Source organism: Panthera uncia, chromosome D1 (assembly GCF_023721935.1).
Source record: "Panthera uncia isolate 11264 chromosome D1, Puncia_PCG_1.0, whole genome shotgun sequence".
Taxonomy (NCBI): domain Eukaryota; kingdom Metazoa; phylum Chordata; class Mammalia; order Carnivora; family Felidae; genus Panthera; species Panthera uncia.
In genome coordinates this window covers 10150751-10165113 of record NC_064808.1, presented here as the reverse complement: position 1 = coordinate 10165113, position 14363 = coordinate 10150751, and the positions used below count along the sequence as shown (strand labels likewise).

At 48.8% G+C, this 14363-nt stretch overlaps 1 protein-coding gene across 5 annotated transcripts in view; it reads left to right on the top strand.

The window, feature by feature from the left end:
* STX3 (syntaxin 3) overlaps positions 1-10151 on the top strand; it is a 40161-nt gene extending 30010 nt beyond the window's left edge. For 2 of the 5 annotated variants that reach the window (XM_049646014.1, XM_049646025.1), the window contains 5 exons: positions 1905-2013; positions 3086-3159; positions 3313-3447; positions 5135-5245; positions 9067-10151. In XM_049646014.1, the coding sequence (XP_049501971.1) occupies positions 1905-2013; positions 3086-3159; positions 3313-3447; positions 5135-5245; positions 9067-9219 (582 nt within the window). In that variant the 3' untranslated portion in view covers positions 9220-10151. Of the gene's footprint in view, positions 1-1904; positions 2014-3085; positions 3160-3312; positions 3448-5134; positions 5246-6722; positions 6837-9066 lie in introns of all 5 variants that reach the window. The other 3 variants (XM_049646042.1, XM_049646033.1, XM_049646019.1) reach the window with 3 other exon arrangements.
* Positions 10152-14363: the final 4212 nt, after the last annotated feature.

Sequence of the window (14363 nt, the reverse complement as noted above, 5' to 3'; positions counted from 1 at the left end):
TTTTATTTTATTTTATTTTATTTTATTTTATTTTATTTTATTTTATTGTATTGTATTGTATTGTATTGTATTGTATTGTATTTTATTGTTTTGTTTCATTTTGTTTCGTTTTGTTTTGTTTTAGTTTTATTTTACTTTAGTTTGTTTCATTTTACTTTAGTTTGTTTTACTTTATTTTATTTTTTTAAATGTTTATTTTGAAGAGAGAGGGAGAGAGAGAGAATCCTAAGCAGGCTCTGAGCTGTCAGCACAGAGCCCGAGGCAGGGCTTGGACCCATGAACCGTGAGATCATGACCTGAGCTGAAGTCGGACACTTAACTGACTGAGCCACCCAGGTGCCCTAAAGTACAATTCTTATTTGGACTCCTTTCGAAGAACTGGTGAAGGAGAGCTGACCGGGCTATAGTAGGGGAGGGGCCGGAGCACCCCCCCCCCCCCCCACTTCTCTAAGGAGGCCCCTGAAGATCTTCCCAAGATCGTTCCCACAGGGCACAGCTTCAGATTTAGTGTACCTCCTGTTTTACAGGAGAGGAAACTGAGGTCTTCTCTATAATCTTTATTTTTGAGAGACAGAGACAGAGCACGAATGGGGGAAGGGCAGAGAAAGAGGGAGACACAGAACCCGAAGCAGTCTCCAGGCTCTGAACTGTCAGCACAGAGCCCGACGCGGGGCTCGAACTCAAGAACCGCGAGATTGTGACCTGAGCCAAAGTCAGATGCTCAACCGACTGAGCCACCCAGGTGCCCCCTGAGGTCTTCTCTATAAAGATGGTCGGTCGTTAGTTGTCTAGTGTGGACTGAGGCTCTTTGGTGGTCATGAAGACACGATCCTTGTCCTTAAAGAACAGGCCTGACGTTCAGGTGGCCCAAGGAAGCTATCACCTAGGACCCAGCAGGAGGGCAGTGTGAGAACACAGTGAAATGGGTGGTGCCCTCAGCGTCCTCAGAGCTCGGGGAGAATTGGGGGCAGCCAGAGGAGCTGGGCCTCGGTTGGGCAAGAGTGGCGTGTGGACAGGCCCGGGGGGTGGGGGGAGTGAGGGGGTGTGTTAGTATCAGTAGGGGTGGTGACGGTGGTGGGGCGGGGAGGAGGGGCTGGCATGGAGAGAACAGCCCGTCTGGAGAGAAAAGCTGGTTGTGGGCGAGTGGCTGCGGGGTTTTGAAAGAGGATGTGGCTCTGTGGTCCAGAGGCCTCTGAATACCTACCTGCCTAGGGAACCTGGATATGATCAGGTAGCCTGTGTGCATTTGCTTCAGCTTGCAGTCTCTTAGGAGATAGTCCGGGGACCTCCTGAAAGCTGGACCAGAGTGGGGATGGGGCGAGAGGCCAGTGGGTCTCTTGCTGGGCTTCTGCAGTGATTCTGGTCTGAATATGCGTGCCGGTAGTATGTATTTGCAAAGGGTACAAATACTGGTGATTTTGCACAGGAGAAGCCAGTAGGCCTTGATGTGGACAGTTGGGCAAGGAATAAAAGTTACGGTAAAGATTTGAACGCAGACACCCAGTGCTGTGGAGCGAATGCTTTGAGCAGGAAGTGGGAGACGTTAGGGAGGTCAGGTTGGGTAAGAACTCAAGGATTTGGGCAGGTGTTGGATGCAGGAAGGGAGTCTGGCAGCTTTAGGAAGCAAGCCCGGGTGGCGGCAAGTCTTGTGGATGCAGGGCTGTCCCGTGGCCCCACGATTACCATGCGAGGTCAGCAGGGCAGGTGAACTGGAAGGGTCGGCGGACCCTTCCGATGGTGTGAGTGAGGAAAGCGGAACGTTGAGCCTTATACCTGCCCCTCTGATTCCAAGTCCCGTGCTGCCAAGACAGCCACGCGGGGCTGGGCACGTGGGCTCTGCCGCCGTGGGGGCTCCCCGACCTTCAGCTCGTGGGGGCTTACCGCACTTGGCATGGTTCCCACAGCACTCCGTCCTGTCCCGGAAGTTTGTGGAGGTGATGACCAAATACAACGAGGCTCAGGTGGACTTCCGTGAACGCAGCAAAGGGCGAATCCAGCGGCAGCTCGAAATCAGTACGTGTTTGGTGCATGTCCCTTCACCTTTCCCTGCCACCTGGCTGTCCATCCCAAGTCGGGAGACCCCAGGGAGCGAGCAGCAGCACCCCCGCCAGTGGCTGCCCCCCCCCCCCCCCCGCCCCCGCCGCCCCGTATTTTGCACTCAAGCCCAGGAGAGGCGTTGGGGCACCGGCGTCCCTGGGGCAGCGTCGTGGGTGGCACGGTGCTTGTCAGGCTTGGTCCTCTGGCCCCTGTGGGCACCAGCATTTATTCGTGGCGTCTCCTAGGGACTCATGGTATCTTTTTGTCGTCTCTGTCTCTCTTTCTTTTTTAATGTTTATTTTTGAGAGAGAGAGCATGCGAGCACGAGTGGGGGAGGGGCAGGGAGAAAAGGAGAAAGAATCTGAAGCAGGCTCCATGCTGTCAGCGTAGAGCCTGATGTGGGGCTCGAACCCCCATACCGTTTGATCATGATCTGAGCCGAAATCAAGAGTCGGACGCTTAACGGACTGAGCCACCCAGGCGCCCCTCTTTTTGTCGTCTCTTTCACAGCAAAGAACATTTATGAGATCAGAGTGTGGTGCCGGGCCCTGCAAGGAATAGACTGATCCCGACAGCCGTGCCCGTTAAGGACTCAGGGCGTTGCAGGGTGCCACCGGCTCTAAGTGGAGGAAGGGTGTGGACCAGGAAGGGGTCCGAGAAAAGCACGTGTGTTTAGCGGGGGTGGCAGGTTGTCCAGCCTGGGAGAGGGAACCCTTGGGAGTAGCAGTGTGGGGTTAGGTGCAGGAGGGAGGGCTTGTGGCCAGGGACCGGCTCCTGGGCCTCTGAGGCACAGCGAACGGGCCGGTCAGCTTTCTGAGCTAGGAAGGGCTGTGGTCAGATACATGCTTTAGGAAGGTAACCGCCCATAATGCTAGCGCTGGACTGGATTAGGGGAGAAATCAGAAGCAAGACGATCAGGGGCTCCCGGGGGTGCGTTGTAAAGGCCACAGTCTTCAGAGTGAAGTCACCGCGTTCCTGGTTTTCAGGGAACTTTTGCAATGGTGTGCTTTGGTCTCACATTTGACGCTCTACCTCTTTTGTGCTAAAGCCGGCAAAAAGACCACAGATGAGGAGTTGGAGGAGATGTTGGAGAGTGGGAACCCCGCCATCTTCACTTCTGGGGTGAGCGTCCGGGAGCTGGGGTGCACGCCCCTCTTGAGGGAGGCTGCCGTGGGGCTCCGTGCGGTTGGCAAGGGCAGGGCTGCAGGTGCAGGGGGGCGGGGGCCTCTGGCCAGGGCGCGGGCTGACAGTCGGCCTTTGTGTGGCCTGTTGTAGATCATCGACTCTCAGATTTCGAAGCAAGCCCTCAGCGAGATCGAGGGGCGGCACAAGGACATCGTGAGGCTGGAGAGCAGCATCAAGGAGCTTCATGACATGTTCGTGGACATCGCCATGCTGGTGGAGAACCAGGTAACTGGGCAGCGGGCACCCCCGTGGGGTGAGGGAGGGAAGCTCAGGCACTCCTGAGAAGTGGGGAGACCAGAACACCGGCCGGGGTGCAGTGGGGGAGTCCTCGGGAATTCGCATGATGGAGGAACAGAACCCCAGCGTCCAGGCCAGGAACACCCCCCCGAGTGCCCCGTCAGCCCCGTCACTCTTGCTGCTCCTTTGGCCTCACAGTCACTTAAACTTACTAGGGGCCTTGATGCGGTCCAGCCTCAGCACCCCCTGTTTTCTCTTCTAACTGGAGATGTGGGTTCTTGGTGAGGGTGCCTTAGAACAGCCTCCGGGTACAAACTGTTTCACTGGTGACACTGAAGACAGGGTCATTCTGCCACCTCACAGTGAAAAGTTAGATTTGCCAGAGGGTTTAATTTTTGTCCATTTTTGTGTCTTCTTTTGTATGTCCCCCCCACCCCCCCATATTTTGGCACTTTTTGCTAAGGAACAAGAGCAGATAAGGGAATGAACGAAGCAACAGGAGAATAATGTTCATAGGAAGACTTGGAACACTCATGGTCTGATGGCTTATTCTGTCCCTGGGTGTCTTTGCTCAGGCTGCCAGCCTGTGACACCTGCGTGTGGCTCTGGTTCCACGCATGGTCAGGTGCCTGCCGGTCCTGGCGACCACGGTGTCCAGATGCGCCGTGTTACCATGAACTTCCAGCTGCCCTGCCACCTGGAAGGGATGGAGGCCCGCGTCCTTTGTGGGAGGGCTGCAAAACCTAACTGAAGCCCGGGCACTGCTTGGCCGGTTTTTGAAGGCCGGTCCCTGCTCGGGGCCCAGGTGCCTTTCTTTCCTCCGCCCCCTCTGGCCTTTGAGACCATTCCTTAAGTGCGTCGTCCATCCCCACTCTTCTTTTTTCTCCCCTCGCGGCCTTGCTGAGGAATTGGTTTGAGAGTCAAGTGATGGTGAGTGCCTTTCTGTGTTTACAGAGTGCCGTAAAGCAACGGGTTGGGTTGGGGAAGGTCTAGGTAGGTGAGGGGCGTTCCCATCCTAAGATGCCCAGAATTAATCCGAGTCACCGAACTTCCGTGTCGGGAAGTAACAGCTGAGAGATGGTTGGGAATCTCGCTCAGAGACCACTGTCCCTCCATAGCCACGTCGATCTAACATGTAACCAAATAGCTTAGGTAAACCCAATATCACTTGGGTTCACTTAAGTGGGCCCGGGAGTATCTCTTGGAGAAAGCAAACATTCCCACCTTGGATATTTACCGAGCAACTATTTTTGCCAGCACTGTTCTGCAGCAGTAGTCAGCAAACTTGCCTCAGGCCAAATGAACTTGGCTCAGGTCTACATGACCAGCAAGAGGCCAGCATCCCAGTTATGCCCCAAAATACTCTCATTTTGGTTCCTCTCCTCACATGCTCAGTTAAAAACAAAATGGCGGGGGTGGGATCTGTGAGATCCATAGTTACCAGGCATCTAGATGGTGTACTACAGGTGTCCCGGGCAGCACCTGCTCCACAGGAGTCATTCAGAGTGTTGCTTGAATGAGTGACCACCACCAAGGACCGGAGACCCCTAGGTCTTCCCATGGGAAATGTGAATGTGTGCCCCACAGAAGGTTTCTGGATGCTTCCCTCCCCCACGTGAGCTAGGACTGTCCTGGGGTGGGTTTATGGGGCGTGACTCATGTCCATTCTTCTCAGGGAGAGATGCTAGATAACATAGAGCTGAATGTCATGCACACAGTGGACCATGTGGAGAAGGCACGGGAAGAAACTAAAAGAGCCGTGAAGTACCAGGGTCAGGCCCGGAAGGTGAGACTGTCCCACTGCCTTCAGAGAAGAAAGTCCATTCTGCTCGCGGTCTCTCGCTCTTTCTCTCTTCTCTGTCCCTGTCTCTGTTTCTGCTGCCACCACCTCTTACATCCGGGGAAAGGGAGCCATGATTGACCGTATCGAGAACAACATGGACCAGTCTGTGGGCTTTGTGGAACGGGCCGTGGCAGACACCAAAAAGGCTGTCAAGTATCAGAGTGAAGCTCGGAGGGTGAGCGCCTCAGTCCCCACCGGTCTGGCTTGCTTCTCCTCTCTCTGGTCCTCTGCACCCGCACCCGTGTCCTTGAGCCCGTGCCTTCACTCTGTGTCCTGGCTTCCTCCCAACACCTACGTCAGCCTTTCCGTGAGAGTAGCTAGCTGCCCTTCTTCCCCTGGTGTTTCTTGCATGGATCTGGCTTACATACTCTCTACCCAAGAACCCATACTTGGAGGCCGTTCTGTAGGGTGGACGCGTTGCCCCGGTGTGGCTGCTAGACTTCTCCTGTTCCTTTCAGATGTTACATTTGACTCCTCTGTTCTTCAGAAACCTGTTTGCCCTCTTCCACTCCATTAACCAAGCTCCACCCCCACCCCCTTCTCTCTGCCATGAACCCAGTGCTGTGCTGATCGCCATGTAACATTACCTCCTCTCTTACGGAGCACCTATTATTTCTACTTACACATGAAACAGCTGAGGGTCAGAGGTTAAATAGTTGGCTTCGGGCCACCTAGTAAGTACAGGAGTGGGATTCAAAGTCCGATTCCAGTCACGCTCTTCCCACCGTACCAGTGCATTTCTCCCTCTTCCAGTACCCCCGTTGCTTGAGGACTTCTCAGCTTCTCTGCCCGTTGTGGTAGCCATCTCTGGTGGCTTGTGCTTTGTAGGCTGTTCTTTTCTCTTTCTCCTGGGCTCTGACACTTTGGGTCTTCAGTTCTTTGATTTCCTTCCAACTTTACCTATTGCTTGTGCAAGGATTCAGGGAGCTGGGAAGTTATTTTATATGATGAATCCAGGCTGGCTCACAACAGGTCTGTAATCACGCTTTCTGATCCCCAGTCACTGGATCAGGTCTGATGGGCAGGCATGTGCTTTAGGGGAAAGACGGATGGAAGTTTGAAATTAGGTCTATTCAAAAATATACACTTCTTGAAAAGGAAAAACTGGTCACGTCATACCTTGGCCTATAGCTGCTTGGAGACAGTTGTTGTTGTCGTTTTTATCTGTGCACATGTCCAAGACTGCAGTGTGAGCTGAGAGCAGCTCCGTATTTCCATCTGCTGGCCTTGCCAACCAGGAAGTAATTTCAGAAATATAAAATATCCTAATAGAAGGTCTTTATGTAGAGATGTAGCCTTCTTATTTGGATTGATAAGATGCTTTCAACGGAGAGGTGAGATGGGTTGGGTTTTGGATGAATTACTGTTTTGGGTTGTTTGTAATAATGCTTTGTTTTGTTTCTCTTATCCTTCTCTCCAGAAATTGATAATTATCATTGTGCTAGTAGTTGTGTTGCTGGGCATTTTAGCATTGATTATTGGACTTTCCGTTGGGCTGAAATAACGGTGGCCTGAGTGGCTGCTGCACTGAAATGTAAGTAAATGGAAGGTTCTCGGGGACTCTGGATTGGCTCCCTCTTGAGAAAGTGGCCTGGGATTTCACTTGGCACCGCTTGCCCCTTGTGACTGTCCTTGGATGCACTGAGCTCTCTCAAACTTCCGATTGCCTGTGCATTCTTTTGTCTCCTTAAAATTCTGTTCTGGTGTTCTGGTCCCTGGGAAAAGTTCTCTTCTGGGCTGGGCTCCTGTTGGTTTCCTCTCCTGCGGATTCTGTCCCAGCTCTTTGTCTTATCACCTGTCCTGGCACATTCAAGCACCACATTTTCACTCCCTTCGCTCAGTAAGCATGCTCCTAATTGGGTGCCATCTGTGTCCTGGATCCAGGTTTTATCTTCTGAATTCTTGCTGACTCATGGATGTTGGGCTTTGCTCTCCATATGCTTTTCAGTGTAAACAGAGCCTTGGAATGGGGTTTGGGGCAGCGGGGTTTTGTCTGACTGACCAGTTGGATCTTGAATGATATAGCGGTTGACATTTCTGAGTGTTGAGTTGTGCCAGACCATGTATTGAACACCTTACACACACGTCCTTGAATCCACGTAACGTCCTCCTGACGTAGGTACTATCGTTACCCATATTTTACGGACGAAGACACTCAGGCTTGAAGAGATATTAAGTGCCAGGGCCAGGTGTGAACACACAGCTGACGATGGGCCTGGGGGGAGGTTCTCTACGGCATCTTAGCTTCATTTGTAAAACCAGGTATCCATTCTTCGTCATCTTCAAAGTCCAGAGAGCCTTGGAGGATAGTGAATCTAAAGTCTAGGACATTAATTTCTTTAAAGTCTGGTAGAAAGAATAGAACTGACCACTGAATCAGGGCTTCATGTCCATAGTGGCGATATAACAACAATGATCTCGTTGTTGGGACTGTTAACACTTCTGTGACTTCTTAAATATTACTTTTCCAAATAAAATGTAGGATGTATTGTTAAAAACAAACAAGCAAACCCTATAAAACAGAAAAGGTGAACAGAATGAACTTTTAGTGTTATTGCTCATAGCCTTCTGGCACGTCCACGTTCAGACGTGGTTTCGCACGGCTTAGACCGTATTATCTCTGGTTTTAGATCCAGTTAAAAAATCGTATGTCTCATTCCGCATCACTGAGATCTCTCCGCAAATCTAATTTTCAACACAAGATTGTGAATACACTCTCAATTTGTTATTATTTCCCCAAAGTTGGAGATTTGTTATTACTATTTAGCGACAACTAACAGTATGACAAACCTCTATTTCTCTCATTTCTATTTTCTCTTTGATGAATTCAGAGAAGTTGGGTTGCTGAGGTACTAGATACCAATCTTTTAAATACCTGACACGTACCTCCATGTTGGCACCCAGAGCCGACCCTCTTCTTTATTTTGGCTTCAGTGGGTCTCAAAGGGTTCTCGAGACCCCTTGTGAGGTGTGACCACAGGATCTTGAAGAGAGATGGTTATAGCACTGAACATCAACTTCATCTTGAGAACGTAAATGAATCCTTTTTAAAGGGGGAGACTAGTTCACGTATTGTGTTTAGTTGACTTATCTGCGTTGCTGAGCAGTGTCGGGTTGCTTATTGTAGTGTATTCCATAAAGTCAGGACTGGCTGCTTAGGTCTGGACACCCTCCCCCCATCCATGTGGCCTGAGGACAAGAGGTCTCAGGGCAGGAGGGAGGGAAGACAGCCTATGTTTATATTCCCCAACTGTGTGCCAGGTACTGTTCTAGGATAATAACATTATCCCCATTTTCAGATGGGAAACTCTGAAGCTCAGAGAAGTTACGAAACTCACCCAAGCCTACCGAGCTCTTCAGATGGAACAGCCGTGATGACCCCTGAATTTCTCTTTGTTCTTTTCACTGTGTAAGACAAGTGGGGAGTAGGGGAATAATGGAGAAGAAGATTCAAGTTCTGGAACTTGTATCTGAAAGGTGCTAATGAGGGCCCTGTAGATAGAACAGGTGTTTTCATGGAGTGACTTGGCCTCCCTCTGGCAAGTCCTTTGATGGGAATGTGACAGCCTGTGTGAAAGATTATAAAAGGCCCAGAGGTTTATTTTTCCCTTGCATAATACGGCTTTTTGATTCTTTTACAATAGGAGATTTAGTCCCAGGTCCCGTCTCAGGGGTTTGTCTACCAGATTTCTCAGGTTTCGCGTTGACTTCACCATTGCTCTCCTTTTTGCAGTTTTGTCTGATTTTTCGTCTCCACCTTCTAGGTTTGTGACCAAGTCTTAATGTTGCTCTCCACCATCATCCTGTGCACTGATCAGCTCCTCCTTCCCCTGCCTCTCTTAGAACCCGATTTCACTCCAGCCTGGTGTGGCCACCCTTGTCTTCAGACGGGAATGGAGTTTGAATGGCCTTCCTGAGAGAGTGGGACCTGTCCCCTTGTCTCCTTGTAACCGTCCTTGGACCTGACCCAGCAAACAGTTTAGCCCGGATGAAGCTAATCTACCTGATGCGACCCTGAGTTCTCCTCAAAACCTTCTCCTGCCCCAACTCTGAAGTGCCTTCTCTCCTGGACTGTGCAAACCACCCCAGCTTCTCTTTCTTTCCTCTGAATGTGTCAAATTATGCCTTGCACCTTGGAAAGCCTATTCAAAACCTTCTCAAGGTGCTGTATTTTCTACCTCATGGAGTATTCTCCCAGAAATTGCAGTGTATTTTTTTAGGGGGGCATCTTTAACAAAGCAAAGGGATTCTTCCAAGTGTGGCAACAATAAGACTTGACTTGAGCCTTTCACTTGGCAGGATCTCAGTCCTTACAATTTCTTGTCCCCACATCTTGAAAATATGAGGAACTGGCAGATGTCGTTTTGGTCTTAGAAGCTGACTTATTTGAAATTCAATCTTAAATTAAGCTCTTAGTATGTTTAGCTTGGTGACCAACTTCAATCTTTATGTCGTAATCTCTCGTGTTTACTCTAGGGGGCACCATGATGATCCTAGATAATCCACGATGAGGTTACCATTTGTAAAGGTTAAGGGTATGGGATATTTGTTTCCCATATCGAACTCTTGGAAACTGGCTGTTCTCCATTGGAGTGATGCTTTGTGAAGCCATTGCCTTGAGGCCAGAAATAACCAGGCACTTAAAATTGGGCCAGGGACAGGTGCTTGAGTCTCAGGCTCTGGAAATGATCAAGACTGGTGCAAATATACAGTCACTCATTTCATGTATTCCAGATGTATTTTTATAACCATGTGTGTGAGATATATATATACATATATGCCCATGTCTCTCAGGAAGTAGGAAACTAGAAATGGAGGATATTATAACCTCAAAAAAAAAAAAAAATAACCTTGAGCTAGGCTAAAAATTAGGTAAGAGACATTTGCTTATCTGCAAATGAATCAGAGTAGAAATATCTTCCCGTGTCATTTAGAAACCTTGTTTTATGGATGAGTACTGGGACGATCATGGATCTCTGGGGTAGGGACTAAGTTGACCCCGTTAAGTTATTCTGCTTAGCAGACAGAAGGTGTGACAAGTTTTGGTACCTCTTCCCACCAGTGCATTGATGAGGCTTGTCCTGAGAATATCCCATAGCAATCTGAGATCATTCATGTGGCCTTTGGATGATCCTGTTGTCAGGGCTGAGTCAGTTGGGGGAGATCAGGGACTACCGAGTAATTCGTCCACTACCAGTTTGACAAGCTTGATAGGTTCTTGGTCTCCCCTTGTTCTTGTCATGGAGGGAAGCAACAGCCAGGTAATTTTCTAGTGACGGTCCCCCTTAGATTCCCAGTCTCTGCCAGTCTCCCTGATTTATATTTCAGCCTTGACTTTCTAGGATAGGGAGAGCACCCTAATGCAGCCACAGCCCCTTGGCTTCCTCTGCAAAGGCTACTTACTCCGTCATTGCCCAGCACTCAGACAGAGCCAAGGGGGTGCCCTCTTGCCCGTGGCTATGAAGTCGAACGGCGGACTGGCTCCAGCAACAAGGGCAGACAAGCTCTAATCACAGGCCTTTGTTGAGGCCTGGGGCTTAGTTTAATACAAGTGAAGGGGTTTTTTGTTGTTGTTGTATTTTTTTTTAATGTAAAGTTGATTATTTTATTGATAATTTAAAAATAAATGACTTTATATTGATTGCAAAACAGTTCTGCCTCTCTTTCCCTGCAAAACAGTGGCCAGGTGCCACCACGTGGTGGTTTTTGTTTAGGTTTTGGAAAGGGGTTAAAATCTTTTTCAACCATGTGCTGGACCAGATGGACCAAAAGTTCCAGGTTTTAAAGATGGTCTACCTCTCAAAGAATGAAATGTAACTGTATTTGAGTTTCAGATTTAAGCTGCTCCCTGCCCGCCATAATTTGGTTCACTCATCATGAGTATCTGGCTCCAGGAGACAGGAGAACTCTGGTGCGACGGGATGGGATCTAGAAGGCAGAGACATACCAAACATCCCTGGAGATTGCTGTTGATCTAATTTTGAATCTCTCCCCGAAAGCAATGCTTCTATTAACACCCTGGGTTCTAGAAGCCAGATCCATCTTCCTTTCCCTTCTCATCCTCCACCGTGCCCGGATCCGCTTTTGTCTCCCTTCTTTGGTGGCTGTGTCTGCACGTGGACGCTGTTGCTCACATGCTTTTTCTTTCCTTGTGTGGACGAGCAGAAGAAGATCATGATCATGATCTGCTGTATCATCCTTGTGATCATCTTAGCTTCTACCATTGGGGGCATATTTGCCTGAACAAGGTGAGCCATCTGTGGGGAGGGTCAGACCTACTCTCACTTACTTGAAACTCTGGTGTCCTCGGGGTTTTGTCATTTGTCACCAGGTGCCCCAAATCTGGGTGGGATGAGGTGCTGAAGTAGATAAAGGCTGGAGAAAACTCAGGAAAGAAATGCTTTGTAAAGAGAAAAATGGGTGAATAATGGATTGGCAGTAGATGGGGAGACAGAAGGTGGCAAGCTGTTCCAAACCGGGTCTGGTAGCAGAACGAACGCTCTGTTCAGGATGCTTCGTAGAAGGATGTTGCTTCCCTGCAGCGGTTTGGGCTGTGGTGTCTGGGAAAGGCTGGAGGAGAGTTAGTTCTTGCATTAAAAGCACCCCGAACTCTTTAGAAGAGAACCAGCCAGTAAACCCCTAACTAACAAGTTAGTGCAGACTCGCTGAGGAAGGACTTGGTGATCCTGGCTTCTAGCATCCTGTTGTGTATAATCTGTGAATTTCTTCCCCCTCCGTTTCTGTTGTCTCCTTCAGTCCTCACCGATGGAGCCTCAGCCGGAGTTTCTAACCCTTCTTCCACCTCTGTGGTGCCATCACCTCTCCACTGCAGATTCCTCACAGCTACCCCTCTTTCCATGATGAGACCTATGACACAGGGCGTCATCCAACCACCCATTACACGTTAGCAAAGCTAGACTTCAGACAGTACGGAGCTGGGAGGGAGGGGCGGGCAGGGCTGGAGGAACAGGGAGCACAGTGGCGGACAGCTGGTTAGGCAAGGGCTGTGGGGCTGAGAACAGGTGCCTATTCGGGAAATAGAACAGCCAGTGCTGCACAGAGGCAGAAAATGGTGCACTCCCCGCTCATCAGGATCTCATTTTCTCTTTGATCAACACCAGGCCCCTCAGGTTCTTCTAGGCCTCACCTTTGACCAACCTGCGTCTACTTCCTTCTTCAGGGTCTAATTGTCTAAAGTGAAGGTTGTCTAACCATAGGCGCCATACGGGTCTTGCTCACGGCAGCGTCCCCAGTGCTTAGCACAGTGCCTGCCACTTACAGATGTTCAAGTATCAGTTGACTTAATTACCTGTAATTAAGCTCTGATTTCAGCTCATGGATGAGTCCTTGGGTCTTACTCTGAAACCTTTTAAGGCATCAGTGGTAAACGGGTTATGTATCAGATGCTGTGTGCACATGCCTGGAAATGGGCTGATCCACACTTCTGCACAACAGGCCTCCTATTTCGGTGACATATAAAGTCCTTTTATATGGGTGGTGATGGAATTCCATGGACAGTCTCTTATTCTGGGAAGATCGGCTGGCCCCAGGATTGGGGTTCAGTAACTCAAGGTGGACCCCAAACAAAAAAAAGGTTTATACTATGAACTCCCGACAATCAGCACCGTGTTCTGTGAATAGTAACAGAGATGATGTGTCAGGTCAGAAAGGTGACAGCAGCCTACCACTTGCATTATTTATGTGCTCCGTGTTGCTAGCTAAAACGGATTTAGTCGGCCAGCAATGTGTGTATAAAATTGTCCCAAACACCGGTCCCAATTCAAGGTTTAGATGTGTTCTCTAATGCAGTTTCGTACCAGTAAAACCTTGGACTGCAAGAAACTTGTTCTGTGTTCCACAAGATGAGCAAACATTTCTGATAAATTTTAACTTGATAAACGAGCGACATCTTGTGATAGGAGTAGTACATGATGCCAAACATCACACGATCACAACTGAGCCAGTGGCTCTGGAAATTCGCTTTGATATAGCTTTGGCTTATAAGCATGTTTCTGGGATGAATTATGCTCCCAAACCAAGGTTTTACTGTAACTACAAGAGGGTCACTAAAAATACATTAAAAACCACAGTGTTCAACTCTTGAGAACCATGTAACTATTTAGATATATTTGTACCTTTGATAGTAAATTATTTTCTTTGCTGGAGATCTTAACGTTTTAAGAAGGTGGGATTAAAAACTGACAATTCAAGTCAGTGTGCTGTTTTCTACCCACTTTCCAAAGCACATGGTTTACCATTTATATCCATTTGTAGCTTTTAGTTTGAACAGGGGTTAGAAAACTGCTGGCTAGCTCTGAAAACTAGATGAATCTTGTTAAGGACAGACAGGGAGGTGGAAACATGGGGATGTAACACACGGGGCCCTTATTCATCCAGCATATTTGAGTGCTGTGTGGCACGTGCACTGTACTAGAACCTACAGGGACGCAACACTGGCCCTCCTCAGAGAACTTCAGACCTAGAAAGGCCAACTTCAACTTCTATTAGTTCTTGTGTTAAAAGGCAAGGGTTACGTTCCTTATCTTATTGTCCAACATCCCCCTTGGCCTTCCAGGATTGAGAGATGGGTAGCTGGGCATAAATAAATATCTGTTCAATCAAACAATGTGTGTCCCAGTTTCTTTCTTTGATTTTCCAAAAATGTTTCTAACTAGTAAATATCATAGCAACTTGCTCCTGAAGCGTGTACATGTAACAGGTAGTACAGAATTCCCCACTGTTTGAAAGTAGAGCGTTCCTAAACTGAAAAAATGTACAGCCAAGTAATTACCATTTTGTGAGAGTGGAAATCCTCTTTGGATTTCTTCCAGTTCGAGAAAAAAAGTTACTAATGAAGGTCTTTGGTAAAAGTGAAGCGATATGAAGCAAACTTTCAGACGGCAGGGAAACCCATACAGATACTAAGTCCAACTTATACCGGAGGTGGGAGATGGAAGGATGTTTCAGCCCTGAAGACATTCATCTTACAGCTGGGGAGAACCAGACCCCCTAACAGGCCAGCCTCCTGACCATTTAAGGATTAGGAGTGACCAATGAGAAG